Below are 22,581 nucleotides of genomic sequence, written 5' to 3'. Positions count from 1 at the left end.
TATTTGTGTGTGTGTTTTAGAAGGAAATATAACAAGTATATCGCATGCATGACTTCAGATAAAATTGCTTAAAACTTGTCTTTGAAGAAATATTTAAGAAACAAAGTGACTTGACTTAAAAAAGTTTACAGTACAGATGATGTGCAGACAGGACAAAAATCTGAAGCACGTTTCTCAAGTCCATTCCCTGATCTGTTTGCAGGTTTGAACTGATAAATTCAGGAAACGTGCAGCTGGAATTCAGCTGGATCTCAGAAGAGACGGCAAAGGCTGTCAGCTTTGCAATGCCAGACAACCAAGGTAAATGCGGTGACGGGTAAAACCCAGGGCTTGAACTGGGTCCCCAGTGAGCACAAGAGCCTTGTTCATGGAGAAGCAAGCACTGCTCCAACGGCCCCCTAAGAAGCAAAGGAGAAGCAGAGCAGAGGCCTCCTGGCATCTGCAGAGCCAAAAGGGCCTGAGAAACTCAAGAGCTGAGATCTGCCTTCCTGGGGCCCACACAGATCCCTAGGAATCTTTTCTTTTAGATCTTAACCTTCTAGAAGATTACAGACTCTTGGAGAAACTGATGAAAGCTATGAACTGTCTCCCCAGGAAAATAGACACCCATGCCCAATTTGCACTTTTAAAAGAGCCCAACACTTAGTGGGCAATTATCTGTTAATTCTCTTTCAACTTGGAGTTGCCCAGACCTTCCTAATGAGCCCTTTTCCATGGGCCCCCAGATTATGAACCCCTACTTTAAAGCAATGATTCTCCAAAAATTATGTTCACAGCCTATTATTCTTGAGGCATATGACCCACAGACATCTACTTGACCCACCCCCTTGAGCCAAAAGGAAACAAACATGAAAACTTGATGTAATTAATGGAAGTATTTTTCATGAGTCTCGTGTGAGAGATGGGAGCCCATTCTTTGGGCCCTGGGGCCCGAAGTATACCCGCTAGCAGAGGTGAGCCCACAGAGGGTGCCTAGGGCCTGTGAGTGGGCTGCCCTACACCTGCCCTCCCACTGCAGGTGCAGAATATCACTGGCGCTCTATCTGCCCCCAGGTTTCTCCCAAAATGACCAGCTTAGCCAGGGCACGCTGCACACGGGCAGCACCCTGGACAGTGTCATGGACCCTTGGAACGAAGCTTCCCTGCCACCGTTCTCTGTGGAGCCCGTCTCAGGCGTGGTGCCCGTGGGGAAGACCCAGAAGCTCAAAGTGAAATTCTCCCCAATGGAGGTTGGAGACTTCGAGAGCAGTCTTTTCTGCCAGTAAGGAGATGATCTCCCAGCACAAAGCGCTGCAGCTCCTAGCCCCTCTCTGTCCCACCACGCCCACCATTCTTTCCAGCCCCAGGCCCCTCCTCAGCCCCACATTGCCACATTTCCCTTTGGAGGACAAGGAGAATCCATTCTTTTGTATAGCTCATCAACCCTCTGTAGACCCTGCCTCCAGCCCACCTCCCCTTCCTGGCCACGTACAGGATTCCACTGGGCAACAGGATGGTGGGCAGCCAGCTGGGTTCCAGTCCTGGGGCAAGCATGAACTTGGGAAAGCTTTCTTGTACCTTTTCTGAGACTCAGTTTCCTCCTATGTAAAATGCAAATGACAATACCCACCTTGTAGAGCTGTGAAGACTAAATGAGCTAATTCAAGTGAAGAGCTTAGAACAGTGCCTGGCACGCAAGAAGTACGATAAACATTAGGTGGTGGTGGCGATGGAGGATGTGGACCTGGTACATAGTAAGTGAGGGACAGATGGGGCCCAGGTCCAGTTAGAGGAGAGTCAATCCAGTAACATCTGGCAACGAAAGTCCCTGATGTGGTACCCACTCCCCAGCCAGCTCCATGGAGAACACCTACCTTAGAGGAAGTCTGTGATCCATGGCATAGGGTGGCAGAGACCTATGTGAACAATAAGACCTATAGAAACCCTGCAATCACACTGCAGGGACCTTTCCCACACCTGGGCCACCTAAGCTTGGTGCTGGGGCTCGAGGTCTGCTCACATCTAGTGTACTTTCTCCAAGGAGCTCAGGGTAGTTTTGTAAGGATGCCTGAGTCCTTTTTTGTATCGCACTAGATGCCTATGAAAGAGCCCAGAGGGAAAGACTCTGTGCTGACCTTACAGCAGGGAGGTTTTCTCACCATTGGCAAAGGAAGTCACTTGAGGCCATAGTAAGGTACACAGAAGGAACCAGAATTCAGGCCTCTCATACTCAGCCCATTCATGCATCCATCCACTCCACAATTAATTAGTGACCACCTACTATGTACCATGTACTGTTCAAGGCACTGAGGTTATATTGCTGACCGAGACAGACCCAGCCTCTGCTCTCATGGAGTTCACATTCTGATGGGTGTCATATTCATTTACAACCACGAAAGCAAAAATCGATTAAAAAGTTAAAAATAGATCAAAATAACCTTATCCTCTCAGGATTCCTAACCTGCCACCTGGAGAGCAAGGCCCAGTCCTGTCAGCAAAAGGGCGGAGCTCCCTGCCCTTCTGCCATTTTGACCTGAAAGACTCGGACTACATCAGTGGTCATCGGCGCAACCCAGATCTCCGAGGGCCTAGTAGTGGGGCTCTGGATCCAAACACCCGGGTGATTGAGTTCACCAGCGTGGGCATAGGAGGGAAGTATCTCCGGTGAGTCATTTAGGTTTGCACTAGTTGAGTTCACATCTGTCAGTCCTTCTAAAAACTCAGAGTAGGAATTCAGAGTAGCAAGCTAGACTGACACGTAGAAGCACGCTTGCTATCCTGGGGTTTGACTTTAGAGAACTGCCTCCGTGAGGAAGCTGTCTTCTGTCTCCCTGGTTTTGACACTCTGGAAAACTTGGAAGACATAAAAATAGGATCCCTGACCACTGCCTTGACCACAGAGGATCACTGGGACAGAAGAGCCCTTGGTGTCATTATTATTCCAAAGTCCAGAACTCTAGCCACACTTGGGATCCCCAAGTGAGATGCAGTTTTTGTTTCTGCAGTAACGAAGTGCTCAGAACAGTTCTGATTCCCACATAAAGGAAGTGTGCTAGGGAACAGTCTAGAAAAGTTTCTCTTAATCCTCAAGCCCCCGTCTCACTCTCTGCTATCGATTCTTCCCCCCTCGGCCAGGACTTTTACAATACTGAACCCGACCAATAGCACCTACTCTTTCTGCTGGGTCTCTGAAGAAATTGAAAGTCTCCAGAACCCTCCAGCCTTCACATGCCTTACAGAAAAGGGCCTCATCCTCCCTGAAAAGAAAGCTGAGGTGTGTATGAATGGGGACCCCTTGACCCAGGACTTTATTAATTCTATGCCCCTCTGCATAGCAGGTCTGTGGTAGAGCATGGATAGAGTTAGGGAGAACAGCCTAAGGGTGTGTCCATCAACAAGTGTTTCTTGAGTGGCTACTCTATGTGTTAGGCAGTCCTCATGGACAAGACAAACCTGAGCACTCTTGGTTGGCGACGGAGAAACAGAAGTTTTAAAAATTGAGATTATTAAAGCAAGGAAAGGAGAGTTGGACACCAATGCCTGGAGACTCTACTAGGACTCATACAAGAATAAGAAGTAAAGAGTTATTTTTGTCCAAGGGACTGACAGCAATAAAAGGACACAGATGTATTTTTACTTGGTCAGGCCAAAGGGCAAAACAGAAAAGTGGAGTCATGTTCCATGGTTTAGTCCTAATGTCCACACAGTGATTTAGAGCAGAGGGACAGACTTAAAGAAATACGAACTTGCTGGCCAAAACAGATCTGTGGACCCTATGTCCTATAAATTCCACAGAGAATCTTGGAGGCAGAAATAAATCCATGAAATGGAAATTCCGAATTCAGTTGCCTTCAGGAAGACCATACAAATGAATGACACAGGCCAAGGGGACAGTGATAGGGAATGATGGGCCCCAGAGCTGGCTGGCCACAGTGCTTCTCTGGAAGGTCACCATACAGAGCAGTGGGCTCAGCGTTGCTGGTTCTCCCAGACTTTTCAGGAAAAGCCCAAATTACAAGCTTCCCCCTTGAATCTTTCCATTTTTACATGCCATCCAGAGACATGGCATGAAATATGGTAGCCTAGCCAGCAGAGCCTGTGAGTGGGGTAGACCCCCCGAGAAATACTTGGTGGGCTGGGCAAACAGAGATTGATGTTGCTGGTACAGCTAAACTTACGTGCCCTTACAAAGAGGGTAGAAAGGAAGTGATGACCTGGTAATGTCAGCCAGCATAACCCCAGGGCTGTCAAGCCACTAAGGGCGCATGGAGTAAACACGCAGAAGTGCCTCTAACTGCTCTGCTCCAAACTGTCTTCTCAGATTATCTTCCAGTTCACACCTTTCCATCTGGACATCTCGGAAGCATTCTGGACTTTCTTAATCCCCGAACACAACATCACAGTCCCTTTCCTGCTGGTAGGCAAAGCCACTGACCCTCTCATCAATCTGGACAAGTCACATCTCAACTTCAGTTGTCTCCTCATTGGTAAGGCTGCCCTGTTGGTTTATATTTAGAATTGGCATGACCTGTGGGGGAGGGGTGTGGGACCAACCCAGCAATGCGCTGCAGGAGCAGACATGGGCAGGGAGCTCTTCCTGGTGCCTTCCAGAAGCATGTCAGAGGGCCTCTATCACTATTCACAAGGCCACAAAATACTCAACCTCTCAATCTAATTTCCATCAAGTGTCTTCTAAACCCACACACCAATAACCTAAGGAAATTTAGGAGGCTTGCTACAGAGCCTACTTGGAAGATTCCTTTGGGGCCTGGACTGACTATGTTTATTTCCAGATCCCCACGTCAGCCCCATCCTGCTTGCGTGTGCCCCCAGATTATGGCTGTATCTGTTTGCTTCTTGTTCTGTGCCAAAGTGATCACATTTCTCTGACACCCTTTCACACTTTTATCCAGCTCAACAAATATTACCGAGGCCCTTGTGTGAGCCAGGCACTCTTCTGTGAGCTGGGAATGCGATGGACAAAGCCCAAGTCCCGACCGTCATGATGGTTACATTCTAGCAGCAGGAAGCAGACTACCAAAACATGACAAAGCAAAATGTATAGCATGTCAGATGTTGATAAGTGTTCCAGAGAAGAATAAAGCAGGGTAGGGGAATAAGGAATGCTAGTGGGCAGTGGGAAGGTGACATTTGAGGTGAGACTTGAAGGACATAAAGGAAGTGATTGGCAAGTCCCTTATAACACTGTGAATCTATCACATGGATGTGATGTTTTGTGTGTGTGTGTGTAAAATACAACTAAAGTCAGAGGATTTTTTAGTAATTCATTAGATTTTATTATTTATAAAAGTAATATTCTTTATACATCAATCAACGTGGTGTTGTATACGGAAAAATGTAATAATCATTCCCCCCCATTCTATCTCATCCTTTCCTTTCTGTCAAAGGAAACCAGTGTCAACAATGTGATGTGTATTACTTCCATACATTTCTTATACTGATACATATAAACAGATAGGAGGAGATTGTGGCATTTAGTAAGGTTTTGAACAAATAAATGAGCAATGTAGCATAAGAATAATAAGACAAACAGGGTTTAATCTAGGAATGCAATGATGGTGCATTTCAATGTAATTGTTACATCAACAGATTAAAGAAGAACCAGGTGATCATACTGATATATACTGAAAAGTCATTTCTAAAATTCAGCAGACATTCTCAACAAAAACTCTAATAGTAAAATAGGAATAGAGGGAAAAACGTGAATAAAGAAGATTAACCAAAATCAAGGGGCAGATATTATCTGGTAATAAACTACTAAAGTCACTTCAATTAAAGTCAGGAATTAGGCAAGGATGTTCATTATCACCGTCATTATTGAACACTTTCTTAGTGATTTTAGCAAATACAATAGAACAAGAAAATTAAATAATTGACATAAACATTGGGGAAAAAAGAGGCAAAGTTATCTCATTATGCTGTTGCTGATGACTTCATACATAGATAACCTCAAGAGACTCTAGAGAAAAGCAAAACAAACTACTAGAATCAACAAGATAATGTAGGAATGGCTGGATGCAAGACGTGTGCAAAAATCAATGGTTTCTCTTTCTTTTAGCAGTAAGCACCTAGAAACAAACAAAAAATTCCATTCATAAGACCTACATGATAGCTAAGGATAAATGTAACGAGAAAAGCACAGGACCTATATGAATAAAACTAAAAAATCTTATTAAAATGCCCCCAAACAAGATCTGAACATTTGTCAATTCTCCCAAAATTAAATGCAAATTTAATCGAGTTTCAATTAAAATCCCAACTAGGGTTGTCAGATAAAATACAGGATGCACAGTTAAATCTGAATTTCAGATAACAATGAATAGTAGTTCAGAATGCCAAGCAATATGCAATATTTGGGACATACTTATACTAAAAAATTATTTGCTAAATCTGGCAACGTTAGTTCCAAAATGATCGGGGTGAGGGGGGAGTTGGAAAAAATGATTCTGAAGTTCATGTGGAAAAATAAATGCTCTACAATAGTCAAGGAGAGTAAGAAAAAGCAAAACAGTGATAGGAGATGTATTAGTCAGGGCCCTGTCAGCACACTGGTGACATATCCAAAGCCTAATTCAAAAGAGTCCGATGCAGGGGTTGTTTACAGAGATATGGGCAGGGCTGAGGGGCCTACCAGCCCCCATTAACAAAAGCAGGAAGGCGTTGGGTCTGAAGGAACAAGGAGGATCCCAGGAGAGCTGTGACCCAGGCAGAGCAGCCACCTAAGAGGAACAGGCAGCTGATGGGGTAAAGTTCTAGAAGGAAGAGGTAGAGTCCCTTTGGGAGGAAGGGTCCTTGTAGAGCAAAAAGAAGGAAGAGAGGAGGCCAAAGGCCGAGGAGCTGGGAAGAGGAAGGGAAAGAAGCTGCGGAGCCTCTTCTACGAAGGCTTCCTCGTGCCTCCTGAGGTGGGCCAGGAGCAGGCACGAGGCCTCCCTGAGGGCAGTGTTTCCCCCTCCAGGCAGAGAGGCCAGGGAGACCGTGAAGATCACCAACAAGGAGGAGCAGAGGTTCCATTTTGCCTTCCAGGACACCTCCCGATATTCTGAAGGTTTCAGCAGCAGCCTGGTCGTGTGTCCCATGGAAGGCTGGGTCCCACCGCTGTCCAGGTAAACAGAAAGGAAGGCCCCCAGGACTGCACTCACCCAACATGGCAGGGTCCCAGGCCCACCAGCCAGGAGAATCGGCTTCCTAGTGAATTGTAGAGCATTGAGAACTTTAAGCTCTTGTTCTCAGTATTTTCTTATGTTTATATTCTTTTCCTTGCTATTCACTGTGTTTGCAAATCCATAAAGCAGTGGCCTGCCGTGCCTGGCAAATCTTCAAAATTCATCGTGATTTGGAGTTAGGATGCCTTTTCCTCCTAGTGTATAATAGTTTAGTATTCAACCTTCTTTAACGGGTTGGTCTAGTTATGTAATCTGCTGTCTTCATCCCCAACCAGGTTCCCAATTGATATTTTCTTCACACCGAAGCAGGAAGGAGAAGTGAACTTCAATTTGATCTGCAATGTGAAAAAGAAAGCCCACCCTCTGACCTTAAATGTCAAGGCTCAGGGCTACTCTATGAATGTAGAGGTCAAGTGCAAGGACAAGACTGGCACCATCACTCTCTTGACTCCCAGCCAGACCACGACTCTCAACTTCTATGAGGTAAAGACGAGAGAGGGCCTCGCTCTCTCTGTTTCCACACTGGCTGGGAAAAGCAGTACAAGTGAATTGTCGCTGAATCTCTGTTTCAAATGCCGGGGAGACCAGGAGAACAGAAACATGCCAGGAGCAGCTCCACCCCCAGAATGTGTATGGTTCTGATGTGAAAGCTTATTTTACTCTTCAGAGGGTGGAGAGATGGGAGAGAAGGGGGAAATGCTTGTCTTAAACCTACAGAAGGATGTTTTGCTACCAAGTGAGATCTAAGCATTAAATTGTCATCTCACTCTTCTCACTTAGTAGCTCTTGCTGGACTCGCTGAGCTAATGAAACTCAACTCACGAAAATCACCTGCCATCACTATTACCCACAGGGTGTTTTCCCCCAACGTGTTGCATATCCTGACCCCACAGAAGGGAACCGTGGTTTGCATTCACTCAACATTCAACCCTGTTCTCTCTCAGGTGGAGCTGAATGAATGTGTCCAGTGTGAATTCAGCTTTATCAACACCGGCAAGTTCAACTTCAGCTTCCAGGCAGAGCTATCCGGCCCCAAGTCCCTGCTGCAGTACTTGGAATTTTCACCCATGGATGGCAGTGTGGATGTGGGGCAGAGTGCACAGGCCTCCCTGTCTTTCCAGCCATTTAAGAAATGTGTCTTGAAGGGCCTGGAACTCAAAATCAAGGTGAGACCATTTAACACTGTCCGACACTGAACGCACTCAGAGCATTCTGTCTTGAGAACTATGTCTGATGGCCACCCTTAGCTGCAAGGAAGGATGGGAAGTCAAGCATGTTTCCCAGGCACATTGGCAGCCAGAGTCCTGCTAATGAGGAGGCCCTGGGAGGCAGACGTTGGGTAAGGGCTGGCAGTCTCTGCACACCCCTCCGCCTTCAAGCTGAATCATCGCTGCAGGAGCAAAGCAAGAGCCAACGTCGGGCCCAGGCGCAAAGTCGTCCACCGTGCTTTCCTTAAATAGACATGTAAACTGTTCATCAGAATCTCTGCAGATGGAGCCCTGAGACCTGAATTTTTTTTAAGCACTCGACTGTTTCCCTCCTTCACCTGAGGGCGTAAGGGCCCTTCCCTCTCACTTCTAATCACACTCCACCTGCCATTCCCTTCCCACAGATCAGCCACGGTCCCACATTTTTGTGCAGCATCTCAGGCTGTGCCGTGAGCCCAGCTGTCCATTTCTCCTTCACCAGCTACAACTTTGGGACCTGCTTCATCTACCAAGCTGGGATGCCCCCATACAAACAAATCCTAGTTGTCTCCAACAAGGAAGAGACGTCTATGAGGTAAGCAGACTTCCCAGAGCTTCCAGATGATTCTGCCACTCCTGTGGGTCCTACAGCCTCCACACAGGTGGGGTCCTGCCAGGACAGAAAAGAAAGGATTCTGGGAAAGCCTCAGACACAGGTGGGCGTGAAGCCTGAGTCTCCTTTCCCCACCGCTAACACTCATACTTGGATAGCCATGAGCTACTCTGCTAAAAAAAAAATCCTCTTCTGGAAATGAGGAGGGCAGTGCCGAATGACCTGACAAGAGGTTCGATGGCTTCCATTTATTTTCCGCATGTAATAGATGTGGGAACTGAGGTTTGGAGAGTTAAAAAGTTAATTTCTCAGGCGAGTGGCCTTGCAGTAAATGGCAGATCTAAACTGAGCCTGAGCCTTCTGATTCAAATCCAGCCTCTCTGTGCCATCCCTGTGTAGAATGTTCCAGTCCAGGTTTCTGGGCCCTATTCCAGACCTAAGAAAACAAAACTGGCCCAGAGACCTATGTTTATTCAAAGTTCTCCAGGTTAGTACTCTGCAATTGAACTTCCTTCAGTGTCAGAAATGTTGTATGTCTGCACTGCCCAGTGCGGTAGCCTACAGCTGCACATGGCTGTGGGGCACTTGGAATGTGGCTAGTGCCACTGCAGAACAGAACTTCATTTATTTTATTTTATTTTAATTAATTTTAACTTTAAGAGCCACATGTGTCTAGTGGCTACCATATCACATAGCACAGGTCTAGGTTCAAATCCCAGCACTTCCCTAGCTATGTGACCTTGGGCAAAATTTTTAAACTCTCTGTGCCTCTGTCTCCTTGCCTGAAGTGGGGGATAGTCGTACCTCCCCACAGGGCTATTAGAAGGATTAAATTAGTTCCTTTAGAGAGAGTACTTAGAACAGTGCCCGGAACATAGGAAATGCTCAGTTTTTTTTTTATCTGCTGCTACTGTTGTGGCGGTGATGGTGGTGATGATTCTCCTGAATGTTAAATTACAAGAGTGTCATGTAATTTTGAATACTAATTTAAAATCTTATCTACCTACACTCCTCCTTGCCTGATTTAATCTGAGTCTTACTTTGCTTAAGGCATCGCGCGCTCTATTTTATTGCCTCAGCCAGAGTCCTTCTCTAAATACCCGGAAGGCAGGTGAGGAGGGGCTGTAATGGAGGTCTACGTGCTTCCTGCCCACAAGTGAAGGGGGGTGGACATGATCTTTGAAGGTCCCTTCTAGCTGAGCAATTAGCAATAATAATAATAGCACACCTTTATGGAATGTTTCCTCTGTACCCTGTCTAGTGACTGATTTAGTCACTTTATCTCATTTAATCCTCACAGCAATTTTATGAGGTAGCCGTCACTACCCGCATTTTACAGAGGAGGAAACAGAGACCCAAATGGGCTGAGTAAACTGTTCTCAGGTCACGTGGCTAGTTAGGGATAGAACCCGGATCCACACTCCTGTCTGTCTGACTCTGGACACGTACTCCTCCCCACTGTGCTTTACCACCCAGTTACTTCAGGAAGCTCCCCCCTTCTTATGAAAGGGTACAAAACCATGAGCTGCATTATCAAGGAGGAGAGGATAAAGGAAGGGACAAGAGCACTGGGCAAAAGGTCATGAGACTTTGCATTTGAGGCCTGGCTCTGCCAGGATCTCTAGATGTGATCTGGGGGCAGTAACTCGACGGTGCCCGGGAGACCACGGGCTGGATCACTGCTGAAGTCCCTTCCAGCCCTTACATTTGGACTGCAGGAAAACTGGGCAGGACATCAAGCAGTGGATCCAGCTCAGAGAAGCAAGGGACAAAATCTCCCCCTCTGGGTCGGGCATCCGAGAGCTTACACACCTTCCTCCTGATCTTCTCCAGCTTAGAGTGTTTGTACACCAACACCAGCCACCTCGAGGTGAACTTCCGAGTTGATGTGGTGAAGCCAGGAAAGACACTGGAGATTCCCATCATCTTTTATCCTCGAGAAAGTATCAATTATCGAGAACTCATCCCCTTTGAAATCAATGGGCTCTCACAACAAGTAGTTGAAATCAAAGGGAAAGGCACTGAAATGAAGGTAAGAGCCAGTTGGGGAGATCCTCGGGCTGGGCGCCCCTCCTTCTTGCCCTTCTTTGCCCACCTGAGCCCACCTGCCACCCCCTCAAAGTCTCCTGCCCCCAAGCTGCTCTGTCAGGGGGTCAACCAGTCCCACCAAGGGGTGAATCGTAAGATCAGACCCAAGTGAATCACATAGATCTCATGCAATACCAAACTTCACTGTATCAAAGGATGCAAGTAATCACGGGAGATCACTGGAGAAACACTCCTTTTCTTGGAGAAGTTTGAGACTATCAGATGCGGCACCCAAGCACGTCCTTTTCGTCCCACATCAGGGCATGTAGTGTTTTCAGGTTACGAGGCAAGACTTGTTTTAAGCTCTATATGCAGACAAACCTTTCAGTTATGGGACATTTTTCCTTAACACCACACAGACTGACATTCTCCAGCCAGCCACAACTCCCAGGATCCTATTTGACTGAGGGCCTTCCTTCTAACCAGGTGCTCCTAATAGGAAGGGACTGGTCCAGTCCTGCTGCTAATCCCTTTCTTCCCAGTGTCTGGTTAACATTTAAGGTGTCTGTCTGGTAGGAGTATTTGCGTTTAATAGGGAGTTTTGGAAAACTGAAGACCTTCCAAGATCCTCGGCAGTGCATGGGACATTTCAGCAACCAGAGAAAATGGGAGGGGTGTGTTCTGGCAGCCTTCCCATCAAGCCAGAGAGCCACAGGACCAGGCCACCTGGTGTGTCTGCACCTGAGCCAGCGATGGGGTCTCTTCTGATGTCATTGATTCATTCGAGTGTTCATTCTTTCATCACTCATTCAGCACTCACTGTGTCAGGTGCTTTGCAGAAATCCTGCAGAGGAGGCTTAAGCATGTTCTCTCACCTCCAGGAGTTCACAGGGTGGGGTTGGAGACCCTTGCCTTTGTACACAAAATGGAAACATACGGGCAGGATAGAAAGAGCGTGTAGGGGAGGGATGCAGTTTAGTGACTGGTCAAATGACAGTGACCAGTGGGTGCTATTCGTGTGGGTCACGTCATCCTGGAGGACAAGGCCCAGCCTGACCTTGGCCTGATCCAGGTCAGCATTTTGATCAGTACGTCAGATGAGGACTTTGAAATGTACCTGCTTCTCCCACCTCCGCTGCCACCATCACCTCTCACTCCTAAAGGCTCTGCCCTCTTCCAGTCCATCTCCACAGAGGAGTGAGCCAGGGCACCCTCCCAAGATACACACTTGATGGGGCCGCTCCAGGCTGCACTGGCTTCCCACTTCTCCCAGAAGAAAGCCTGACCCCTGTCCGAACTGTCTTCCCGTGTCTCTCTCTCTCGCTCCCAGCCACAGGCTGTGAGTCCAGTCCACTCCCTCCAGCTCAGGGCCTCGCCACAGCTTGTCTCCTCCCTCGGGATCCAGCCCCACGCCACCCTGATGCAAACCCACAGGATCCCACCCTTCCTTTAGCTCTCAGTAGGAACATGCCTTCCTCAGGGAAGCCTCCCTCACCCCCAGGCTGGCTCAGCCCCTTGTACCCTGAGCTTTTCCTTCCTAACATCTCTGAACCCGGCCGTAATTATGTGATTGTGCAACAAGTTGTTTAGTGGGCATTTTAAGCACATAAATGTTTGTTGAGTGGGCGAATGCCCATCCAATGTGAAGAATGAGAAGGAACCAGCCTGCCTCACCAGGGTCCCCATATCGTATTTCTTTTTCTCATTAACTGATGAACCTCCTTCCCTGCTCTCTTTCTTGTCCCACAGATTTTAGTCCTCAATCCAGCCAATAAGACTGTGAAGTTAGGAGCTGTCCTGCCTGGACAGGTGGCGAAGAAAACGATTTCCGTCATGAACAACAGCCAAGCCCAGCTCACATTTGACCTGTCAGCCCTGTTCTCGATTCCAGAACTCCAGGACCCCAAGGTTGGTGCTCGGGCCCCTAGTGGCATCTTCATGCCCCATCCCTTCCCCCACCCCCCACCCCGATGACAGGGATGGCCGCGATAGCAACACTGACACCTCACGGTTCTCGTGCACCTTCAGTGTGCAGGGCAGTTCTGAGAGCTCTCCCTGTGCTGCCTCTGGTCATCTTCACAGAAACGGCGTAGGGTGGTGCTTCTGTGATTCTCATTTTACACGTAAGGAAACCAAGGCTTGGAGAGGCTACATGCCTCTAGAGGGCAACAGTGATGTAGAAAGAGAAGTGCCCTTGATGGATTCAGAAGATCTGGGCTCTAATGAATATACATATATCATCACAGCAGAAAATTTGAAAAATATGGAAAATCACAAAGCAGAACATTTTGCCCACAATCTCATACCCAGAAATAATCACTTAACATTTTGGTACCTATCTTTCCCCGGTTTTTCCTACACATTTTTTAAATAAAATATTAATGTTCAGATTGTTTTGAAACCTGCTTTTCCCAACTTGAAATAGCTCCTAAACATTCAATGTCATTTGTTCCTCTATACCTCCATCATGCAGACGGACCAATCGTCTGTTTCTGCTCATCTCAGGTGTTCCTGATTTTTTATTTTATAAGCAGCGTTGTAATATCCATGTAAACAAAACTTTGTGTGAATCCATGACCCTCTGCTTAATACATACTCCTAGGAGTGGGCTTCTTGGACCAAAAGGAAGAGTATGTTTCGATATACATCACTCATCTGCCCCCGAAAGCTTGTCCCTCTTTACACTTCAATCCGCTGTGTGAAAGAAGCATGCTTGTTGCCAAATCCATGTCCTCGAGCTCCCTAAATAGAGAAGCTACAGTCCTGGCTGCCGTCTACCCATCTCACAGTGTTTGGGTGGCCCTTTGAAAATGGACCAGGTGTATTTCGTTTTGAGGATGGACTATATCCATTCCTTCATTCAATTCATTCTTACATTTACTCAGTAAATCAGTGCTACGTGCTGGAAATATAAAGGTGTGGCTTAGTCAGCTTGGGCTGCCATAACAAAACACCACAGACTGGGTGGCTTAAACAACAGACATTTATTTTCTTACAGTTCTGGAGGCTGGAAGTCTGACATTAGGGTGCCAACATAGTCAGTTTCTGGTGAGGACGCTCCTCCTGGCTTGCAGACGACCACCTTCTTGCTGTGTCCCCACATGTCAGAGAGACAGCAAGCCCCAGCTCTCCGGTGTCCCTTTTTATAAGGGCGTTAATCTCATCATTAGGGTCCCACTCTCTTGACCTCATTCTAAACCTAATTACCTCCCAAAGGCCCCATCTCCAAACACTACTCACATATGGACTTGGGAGGACACAATTCAGTCCATAGTAAGGTGAATATGACATAGACTCTGGTCTGGTGGAGTTCACAGTCTTTTGGGGTCACAGACACATGAACAGTCCCAGGAAAGCCTAGAAGCTGCAGAAGCAGGGTGTGATTCAGGACCAGGGCTGCTCAGAGGAGGGCCTCACAGTGGAGAGAGGTCTGAACTGCGTTTTACAGGATGAAGAGGTATCTCCCAGGCAGACAGGTTGAGGAAGAGTGTTTCTGGCAGGCAAGATTATATAGGCTCAAAGGGGTTGATGCTTTTGGAATCCTAGGTGTGATTCAATGTGGTAGGAGTGTTGTGGACCATCTGAGGATTGCAGGATACAGGAACACTGGCTGTGAGAGGCCGACCAAAGCAGGAGACCCAGTGGGCATCTCGTCCCTGGACCCCCACATCACCCACTTTGCCATCCAGAGAAAGAGGGAAAACTTGCGGCTTCCCTTTCCTCATTAATCCAAAGTAAAGTCCTCATTCCAGTGGGTCAGGGCCCCTCACAGTTCGGCTGCACCAGTTCTGCCTCTCGAGGTGGTGAGACGAAAGCTGCCAGAATGGCCTGGACCGGCACCGTCACCCCGGGGGGTCACTTCCATCATTGTGTTTTGAGAAATCTCTAAGGTCACTTTCCTATTGTGATTCTCAGCCATTATCTCACTCCCCCCCACGCCTCCCTGCCCGCCACAGTCCACTTCCGGTGGCTGCTCAGCACTCCGTGCCAAAGGGAGCTCAAGGATGAAAAGGGTTTGACTTCCTTCAAGCTGATTTTGATTTGATTTTTACCAGGACCAAGGGGAGAGAGCAGCCCCTTATATTCAACTTCCAACAGCGGTTCTCAAACTTTAGAACACATGAGTCCTCAAATGCAGGTTCCAAGCTCTCCCAAGGAGACTGGTTCTCTTGGGCTGGGGCAGGACCCAAGAGTCTGCCTTTTAACCAGCACACTGGGAAATGTGATACAGGGAGCCCAGGGAGCGCGCCTTGAAAACCACCGGAGCACTGAGTCTTTTCTACTTGCTCTTACTGTTTCCTCCACCAGAGAACGGGGTTATTTGCAAGGGGTTGGAAAGAGAATTAACACTGATTGAATGCCTGTTACGTGCCACACATTTTGTACGGGTGGTCTGGATCTTCACCGTAGAGTAAATCACGGAAAGTTTCAGTAACTCACCACAGGTGACACAGCTGGTGAGAGGGCAGAATGATATTACACCTGGCCTGATACGGTCCCAGCAGCATGACCCCCAGAAATGGAGCCTCAGGAGCACCCCACCCTCAGCTGCTGAGGCTCGTTGTCATTTTATCCAGGTCATCACCTTGACACCATTCCACAACATCACTCTGAAGCCCAAAGAGGTCCGGAAGCTGGAAGTCAACTTCGCCCCGAAGAAGCGTGTCCCTCCCTTCTCCGAAGAGGTGTTCATGGAGTGCATGGGGCTCCTGCGGCCCCTCTTCCTCCTCAGCGGCTGCTGCCAGGCCCTGGAGATCTCCCTGGACCAGAGACATCTTCCCTTCGGACCAGTCGTGTGTCAGACACAAGCGACGCGTCGCGTCCTCATGTTGAACATGGGCGACATGGGTGCGAGGTAGGAGAGCCCTCTGGGCCTGGATTCCCATTTAACTATCCCAGGACCCTCTAAAGTGGTTAAGATATTGTCCCCATTTCACAGATGAAGTTGAGGCTCAAAGTGGTTATATGACTTGCCAGCAGGGACCCACCCAGGCACTACTTGGGGAATGCTGCCATAGCCGTGCCCGCTGCGCACCACACACCTGCAGGGGGCACCCTTCACACCGACCTCAGTTGAACAGTGCCCTGAGGCTGTGGTATGGCAGCCTTGGCACTGGAAGCACTGGTCTGCACCATCCACCCTCTGTGTCCTACCTGGACCAAGTGCCAGACCACAGAGGTGGTGACCACACAGGGCCATCGGATCCCAGTGCCACCAAGAATAGGGGCAACTCTCATGTGAAGGGATCATCTCCACCCCCCTGATCAAACCTGAGAGGCAGTGCAGGGAGCAGCTATGGCCACAGTCTCAGGAGGGTTCCAGTCCTGGCCTGGCCACGTCCTAGCTGTGTGACCTCGGGTACACGTGTAAGCGTGTTCACGCATATGCCCCTCAGTGTGCCACTTCCCACCCTGCTCAGCCCCAAGGGAGAGCCTGGAGATCCCACCCAGGAATGACCTGGCCTTTGTCCCACTGCCTCTGCTTTGCCCAGTAGTCTGAACCTCCCAGCTAAAAGCACAGGCAAAATCTCTTTTCTCAGCAGGATTGAGGACACCCCAAGGATATTAGTAAACTACTTTGTCTCCTTTTGTCTTGGAAAAGGTTTAAATGGGATGCCAGAAAATTTGAGCCTCATTTCTCCATCAGCCCGGAAGAGGGCTATATCACCGCAGGCATGGAGGTTTCTTTCGAAGTGACTTACCATCCTACTGAGGTGGGCAAGGAGATCCTCCATAAAAACTTGCTCTGCTTCATCCAGGGTGGCAGTCCTCTGAGCCTAACCCTGTCTGGAGTCTGCGTGGGACCACCTTCGGTAAAAGAGGTCAGTAGGTGCTGCCCACAGATGGGCCAGTGGCCAGAGTGGGCCCAGCAAGCCCCACAGGAGAACTCAGTCAGGCCTTCTAGAAACAAGTGGCCCTGTTCAAACAGTCCTTGGTGCCCACATCAAACATGTAGACCTGCTCCCTCCTACCCCAGGGCCTTCGCACATGCTGTTCCCACTGCTGATATATTCATTTCCCCCTCTTCATCTAGTTAATTCCTATTTATTCTTCAGCTCTCAACTCAAGCATCTCATTCTCAGGGAAGGTTGTATTGAAATCTCGGGCTAGATCAAATTCTGTCATAAGCTCTGTAAGTAAGGGGTGAACACCCTTCGCTTTCTCTGTGGTTAAAAAGTGGGCTTGGGTTAATCCTCTGCTAGCCCTGTTCCTGGAAACCTAAAAGTGGAAACCTGATAGTTCCTGGCAACACTTCTTATGGTCATAGACACCTGACCTCCATCTCCTGTTGTTTCAACAATGTTATATAAATGGAATCATGCAGTATGCTATCAATGTGTATGTACAAGTCTTGGCAAGAATATATGCTTTCATTTTCTTGGGTAAGTATGTAAGAGTGGAATGGCTGGGTCATAGGGTAGATGTATGTTTACCTTTTTAAGAACCTACCAAATTGTTTTCCGAAGTAGTTGTGTCATTTTACATTCCCATCAGCCACGTCTGACATTTCCACTTGTGCCGCATCCCTGCCAATACTTGATATGGTCAGTTTTTTTAAACTTTACTCATTCTAACAGGTACGTGGTGATATCTCATTGTGGTTTTTAATTTGCATTTTCCTAATGACTAATGATGTTAAGCATCTTTTCAGGTACTTATTTGCCATCCATATATCTTCTTTGTTGAAGTGTCTGTTCAGATCTTCTATTTTTATTGGGGTTGTTTGTTTTCTTACTATTGAGTTTTGAGAGCTCTCTGTATATTCAGGACACAAGTTTTAAATTTAGATCCTCAGTCTGTTTAGAGTTCATTTTTATATGTAGTGTAAGACATGAATCAAAATTCATTTTTTTTGTACATGGATATCCAGTTGTTCCAGCAGCATTTATTTAATCGATTATCCTTTCTCCACCGAACTGCCTTTGTACTGTGGTCAGAAACCAATTGATAATATATGTGTGGGTCTCTTGCTAAACTCTATTCTTGTCCCACCGGTGATCTCTTTGACTCTCTTCACACCAATGCGACATTGTCCACGTTGCTAAGCTCAATGGCTAGTTCTCATGGCTCATCTTACTTGACCTGTCGATAGCATTTGACACCTTGAACAAGCCCCTCCTCTTTCACGCACTTCCTTCATTACATGGCCTCCAGGGTACCACCCTCTCCTGGCTTTCCTCCCACCTTATTAGCTGCTGCTTCTTGTCTCCTCTTCTGATTTTTCTTAACATTGGAACATGCCAGTCAGGAATTAGTCCTGAAACTCCTTCTTTTTTCCTAAATACACTTACTTCTTTATAATTTCATCCAGTTTCTTGGCCTGAAAAAAACATTGCTATACTGACAACACCCAAATATATATAGAGAGAGGTAGATATAGATATATAGATAGATAGATATAAATAGATATCTATATATCTATAGATATAGATATAGATATATAGATATCTATATATATATATGGCCTGAACCTTTCCTTGAACTCCAGATTTGTAAATTCCACTGCCTGCTTAAGGTGCCTGTTTTCTTCCAGGTGGTGAATTTCACCTGCCAGGTACGCTCCAAGCACATACAGACCATCATGCTTTCAAACCACACCAACCAAACCTGGAATCTGCACCCCATCTTTGAAGGCGAGCACTGGGAGGGGCCCGAGTTCATCACCCTGGAGCCCCATCAGCAAAACAAGCCCTATGAGATTACCTACCGGCCCCGCACCTTGAATGTGGAGAACCGCAAACATCAGGTAGGTTGAGCCCCACCTCCCCCACTGTTTTCCTGGCATGGTTGGAGGGAGGAGTTGTGTGAGAGAGAATGTTAAGACAAGAGGGGACCCCACAAATGGTATTGGATCCACGGGGAATCATGTCCAAAGCTTATCAAGTCCACAACTTCCCTTTTTGTCCGTGTATTTTCATGTTTAGGGGATTCTCTTGGAACCAGGGGCTCAGTTCTAAAATGGAGTCCTCAACTAAGCATCAAGCAATTAATACTTCGTTTAAGTGCACAAATAGCATCATAGTGACTGTAATAAAAATCAAAAAAAGAAAAGAAGCCACAGTCTTCCACCTCCCCTCCCCTAAAAGAGCTATTTTCTTCCGTCTTCGCTACCAGTCCTTATTCAAATACAGCCATAGCTGCCATCACAGCATCCTCAGTTTTGCATCCTGTTTACTTTTCCTTTACATTATGTCATGAGCATTTTTCTATTTAACTATGTAACCTTTGTGATAATCATTTTTAACGACTGACTAATATTTCATTGAATGACAGTTCCATAATTTATTTAACATCCCCCAGTTGTTGGATGTTTAAGTTATCTCTAAATTTTCATCAATATAAGTAGTTCTAATATACACATGTATGTATATATTTAACTTTTTCTGCTGTAGGGGTTTTTCTTCAGTAAGTTCCTTGGGATGGGATCCCTGGCTCAAATACACATGAACATTTTTATGACTCTTGGGAACATATTCCCAAGCTGCTTTCCAAAGGTGTTATGCTTATTTGCAGAGCCTCCACTGATCCTGTGCTGCTGCCGTGCCTGAGAGGTAGCTAATAAAGGACCCTCTGTGTCATTCTGACCACATTTCTTCTTCTCTTAGGGCACCCTCTTCTTCCCCCTCCCAGATGGGACCGGCTGGCTGTATGTACTGCATGGGACTTCCGAGCTCCCCAAAGCCGTGGCCAATATCTACCGTGAAGTGCCATGTAAGACGCCCTACACTGAGCTCCTACAAATAACCAACTGGCTGAACAAGCCCCAGAGGTGAGGGAGTGGGGGAGACGGGGGGAGGACTCGCACCGTCGAGCCTAGCCCCTCTCCTGGTCTGGGCCCCTAGAGGACAGTGGGGGCTAAAGAGTCAAAGTTCTGTGCTGCGGCCAGGCATTGCTTAACTGAGCCCCAGAGAGAGTCTCCTGTTCAGCGCTCTCTGTGAGCAGCTGATAACTTGAAAATCTCCTAGAACAGAGCCTGGCACAAAATAAGTGCTCAGTAAATGTTAGCTGTCATTATGATTATCAAAACGATAATTGTGGTGGTTATTATTGAAAGCCCTGTCTTATCACCTAAGCCACTGGCCAGAGAAGGAGGTCCCTTGGATCTTGTACTTGCAGTGAGAGTGGAGGAGAACAGAAGACCTAGAGGAGCTTGAGGCCAACCAGCCTGGTCCCCTTCTTTTATGGAAAAGAAGCCAAAGGCTGGGAGAAGAGAACTGCCTGCTCAGCATAGTGGATGAAGGCCCAGACCCAAGCTGAAATGCTAGTTCTGCCAATAACTAGGCCTTGTTAACTGAGCTGTCATCTTCCTTCTCTCAGCCTCAATTTCTTCCCTAGTAAGATGGAGAGGATAACGAGAGGTACCGCCGACAGGCACTGTGAGGACTAAAAGCCTGTAATGTAACACGCGTGGTGCACCGACTCAGTTCTGGCACAAAATAGGCGGTTAGTAAATGGTAGTTACTGTTATTGTTAGTGACAGAGTGAAGACTAGAACCCTGGACCCGTGTGCTTTCCATGAAATCAAGAGTGGAGATGGCACCTTGCCTTCTTTCCTTTGGGCAAACTGTCTCATTTTGTCTGTCCTCTCTTCTTGCACCCCTGTGCTCCCCCAGATTCCGGGTCATTGTGGAAATGTTGAAACCGGAGAAGCCCGACCTGAGTGTCACCTTAAAGGGCCTCGATTACATTGATGTGCTGTCTGCCTCCAAGAAAGACTACAAGCTGAACTTCTTTTCCCACAAGGAGGGACTGTACACAGCAAAGGTATCCACATGTTAAGGGCACTGCCCTGGGACCCCAGAGGTTTGACCCTGAGGCTGATGATCCCTGTGTTGGGAGTGAAGATGCCCTCTCACAGCCAGCCTAGCGTTATCCTGTTAGGCTGACCATTTAGAGGGACCAGGCAAAGGCATTCAGGATTCCCAGACTCTTCAAGATGAGACCAGATTGCAGGGCTAGCCAGCCAACGTGTAGGTCCATTCCAAGCCTTCAAGGTGGCAGAATCATGAAAATCTTTAAGCAGTAGGTAACAGTGGACCAGCAAACACCAGACCACAAAAATAATAACAAAAGATCCCTTTTCTGAGGGCTTATACAGTGTCCAGCATCATGCTGAGCCCTTGACACAGCTAGTAACATCAGAGCCAGGATTCAGCTTAGAGCCGTCGACTCTAAGACTCCTCAGGGTCTTTCACACGTGAGCTATTTGTCCTAATTCATTCGTCAATTGAACAAGCATCTCTTGAGCACATGTGCCATATGCTATACACTATGTGCTGGTAATGCAGCAATGATCAAAAACAGGCACAGTCTCTGTTCTCCTGGAACACACAGTCCAGTGGAGGGAGATGGACATTCATCAAATAATTGCACTATGAATGCATAATTATAAAATGGCCTAAGTGCTGTAAAGAAAAGGAGCATATGGATCAGTGGCTCACTGAGAGGTCAGGGCTGAAGAGAATTATAGAGGAATTACCCGCTTACAGGTAGTACTTGAAGCCAAGATGGAGGATGGAACCACCTAGGGAAAGATTTTAAAGTGAAAAAGTAGCATGTGAGCACAAAGAAACGGCAAGAATAAAAGGAAATAATAACAAGTACTGGCAAGGGTGTGCAGAACATGAATCCTTCACGCAGTGCTGGTGGGCGTGTAAATAGTGCAGCTGCCTTAGAAGACAGTCAGGCAGTTCCTCAAATGGATAAACATAGAGTTACCATAGAAGTCAGCAATTTATACCCAAAATAGGTGAAAACATACGTCCACACAAAAACCTGTACATAAATGTTCATAGCATCATTATTCATAAAAGCCAAAAAATGGAAACAACCTAAATTTCCATCAACTAGTGAATGGATAAATACAATGGAATATTATTTGGCAATAAAAAGTAATGGGAACAAAGTACTGATTCATGCTAACACTGAAATGAACGCTGAAAACATTATGCTAAGTGAACAAAGTCAGTCACAAATGGCCACATATTATATGATTTTGTTTAAATGAAATGTCCAGAATAGGCAAATCTATAGAAACAGAAAGTAGCCTAGTGGTGCGTAGGACTATAAGGGATGGATTGGGGGAAGTGGGAATGATTGTTACTGGGGACAGGGCTTCTTTTGGGGGTGGTGAAAATGTTCTAAAATTGAGTGTGGGGATGGTTGGATCACTTTGTGAATGTATTAAAAAAGCACTAAATTGTACGCTTTAAATGGGTGAATTGTATAGCATGTGAATTGTACCTCAATAAAGCTGAAAGGAAATATGAGACATAAAATATATATCAAGAGGTTCTAATACCCATCTAATAGGAGCTCCCGAAACAGAAAAACAAGATAATAAAAGGAAGAAAATACTCTATGAAATAATTGAAGAAAAAAATGTCCAGAGCTATTTGACAAAGTCTGAGTCTTCTAATTGAAGGAACCCACCAAGTTGCCAACCAAGGTGAATGAAAAACAGACTCACGTCTAAGTACATGAGAACAAAATTTCAGAAAAGTGGGATAAAAGAGAAAGTCCTAAATAATTCTAGAGAAAATAGATGGAAGTAATATTCACGATAACATCAGATTTCTCATGGCAGCAT

The 22,581-nt window shown here is 46.7% G+C and overlaps 1 protein-coding gene across 1 annotated transcript in view; it reads left to right on the top strand.

The window, feature by feature from the left end:
- Positions 1-22,581, top strand: part of HYDIN (HYDIN axonemal central pair apparatus protein) — a 431,237-nt gene that overhangs the window by 394,286 nt on the left and 14,370 nt on the right. Inside the window, 16 exon segments of the mRNA XM_029201876.1 lie at positions 203-300; positions 1,054-1,261; positions 2,431-2,643; positions 3,115-3,253; positions 4,301-4,466; positions 6,956-7,103; positions 7,439-7,646; positions 8,108-8,329; positions 8,776-8,945; positions 10,797-10,995; positions 12,741-12,899; positions 15,569-15,846; positions 16,594-16,813; positions 18,526-18,738; positions 19,598-19,761; positions 20,606-20,756. Coding sequence (XP_029057709.1) covers positions 203-300; positions 1,054-1,261; positions 2,431-2,643; positions 3,115-3,253; positions 4,301-4,466; positions 6,956-7,103; positions 7,439-7,646; positions 8,108-8,329; positions 8,776-8,945; positions 10,797-10,995; positions 12,741-12,899; positions 15,569-15,846; positions 16,594-16,813; positions 18,526-18,738; positions 19,598-19,761; positions 20,606-20,756 — 2,956 coding nt within the window.

Source organism: Monodon monoceros, unplaced genomic scaffold (genome assembly GCF_005190385.1).
Source record: "Monodon monoceros isolate NGI ecotype Baffin Bay Population unplaced genomic scaffold, NGI_Narwhal_1 Super_Scaffold_10, whole genome shotgun sequence".
Taxonomy (NCBI): Eukaryota; Metazoa; Chordata; class Mammalia; order Artiodactyla; family Monodontidae; genus Monodon; species Monodon monoceros.
Note: the sequence above shows the minus strand (reverse complement) of the source record. Positions and strands in the feature narration are given on the sequence as shown.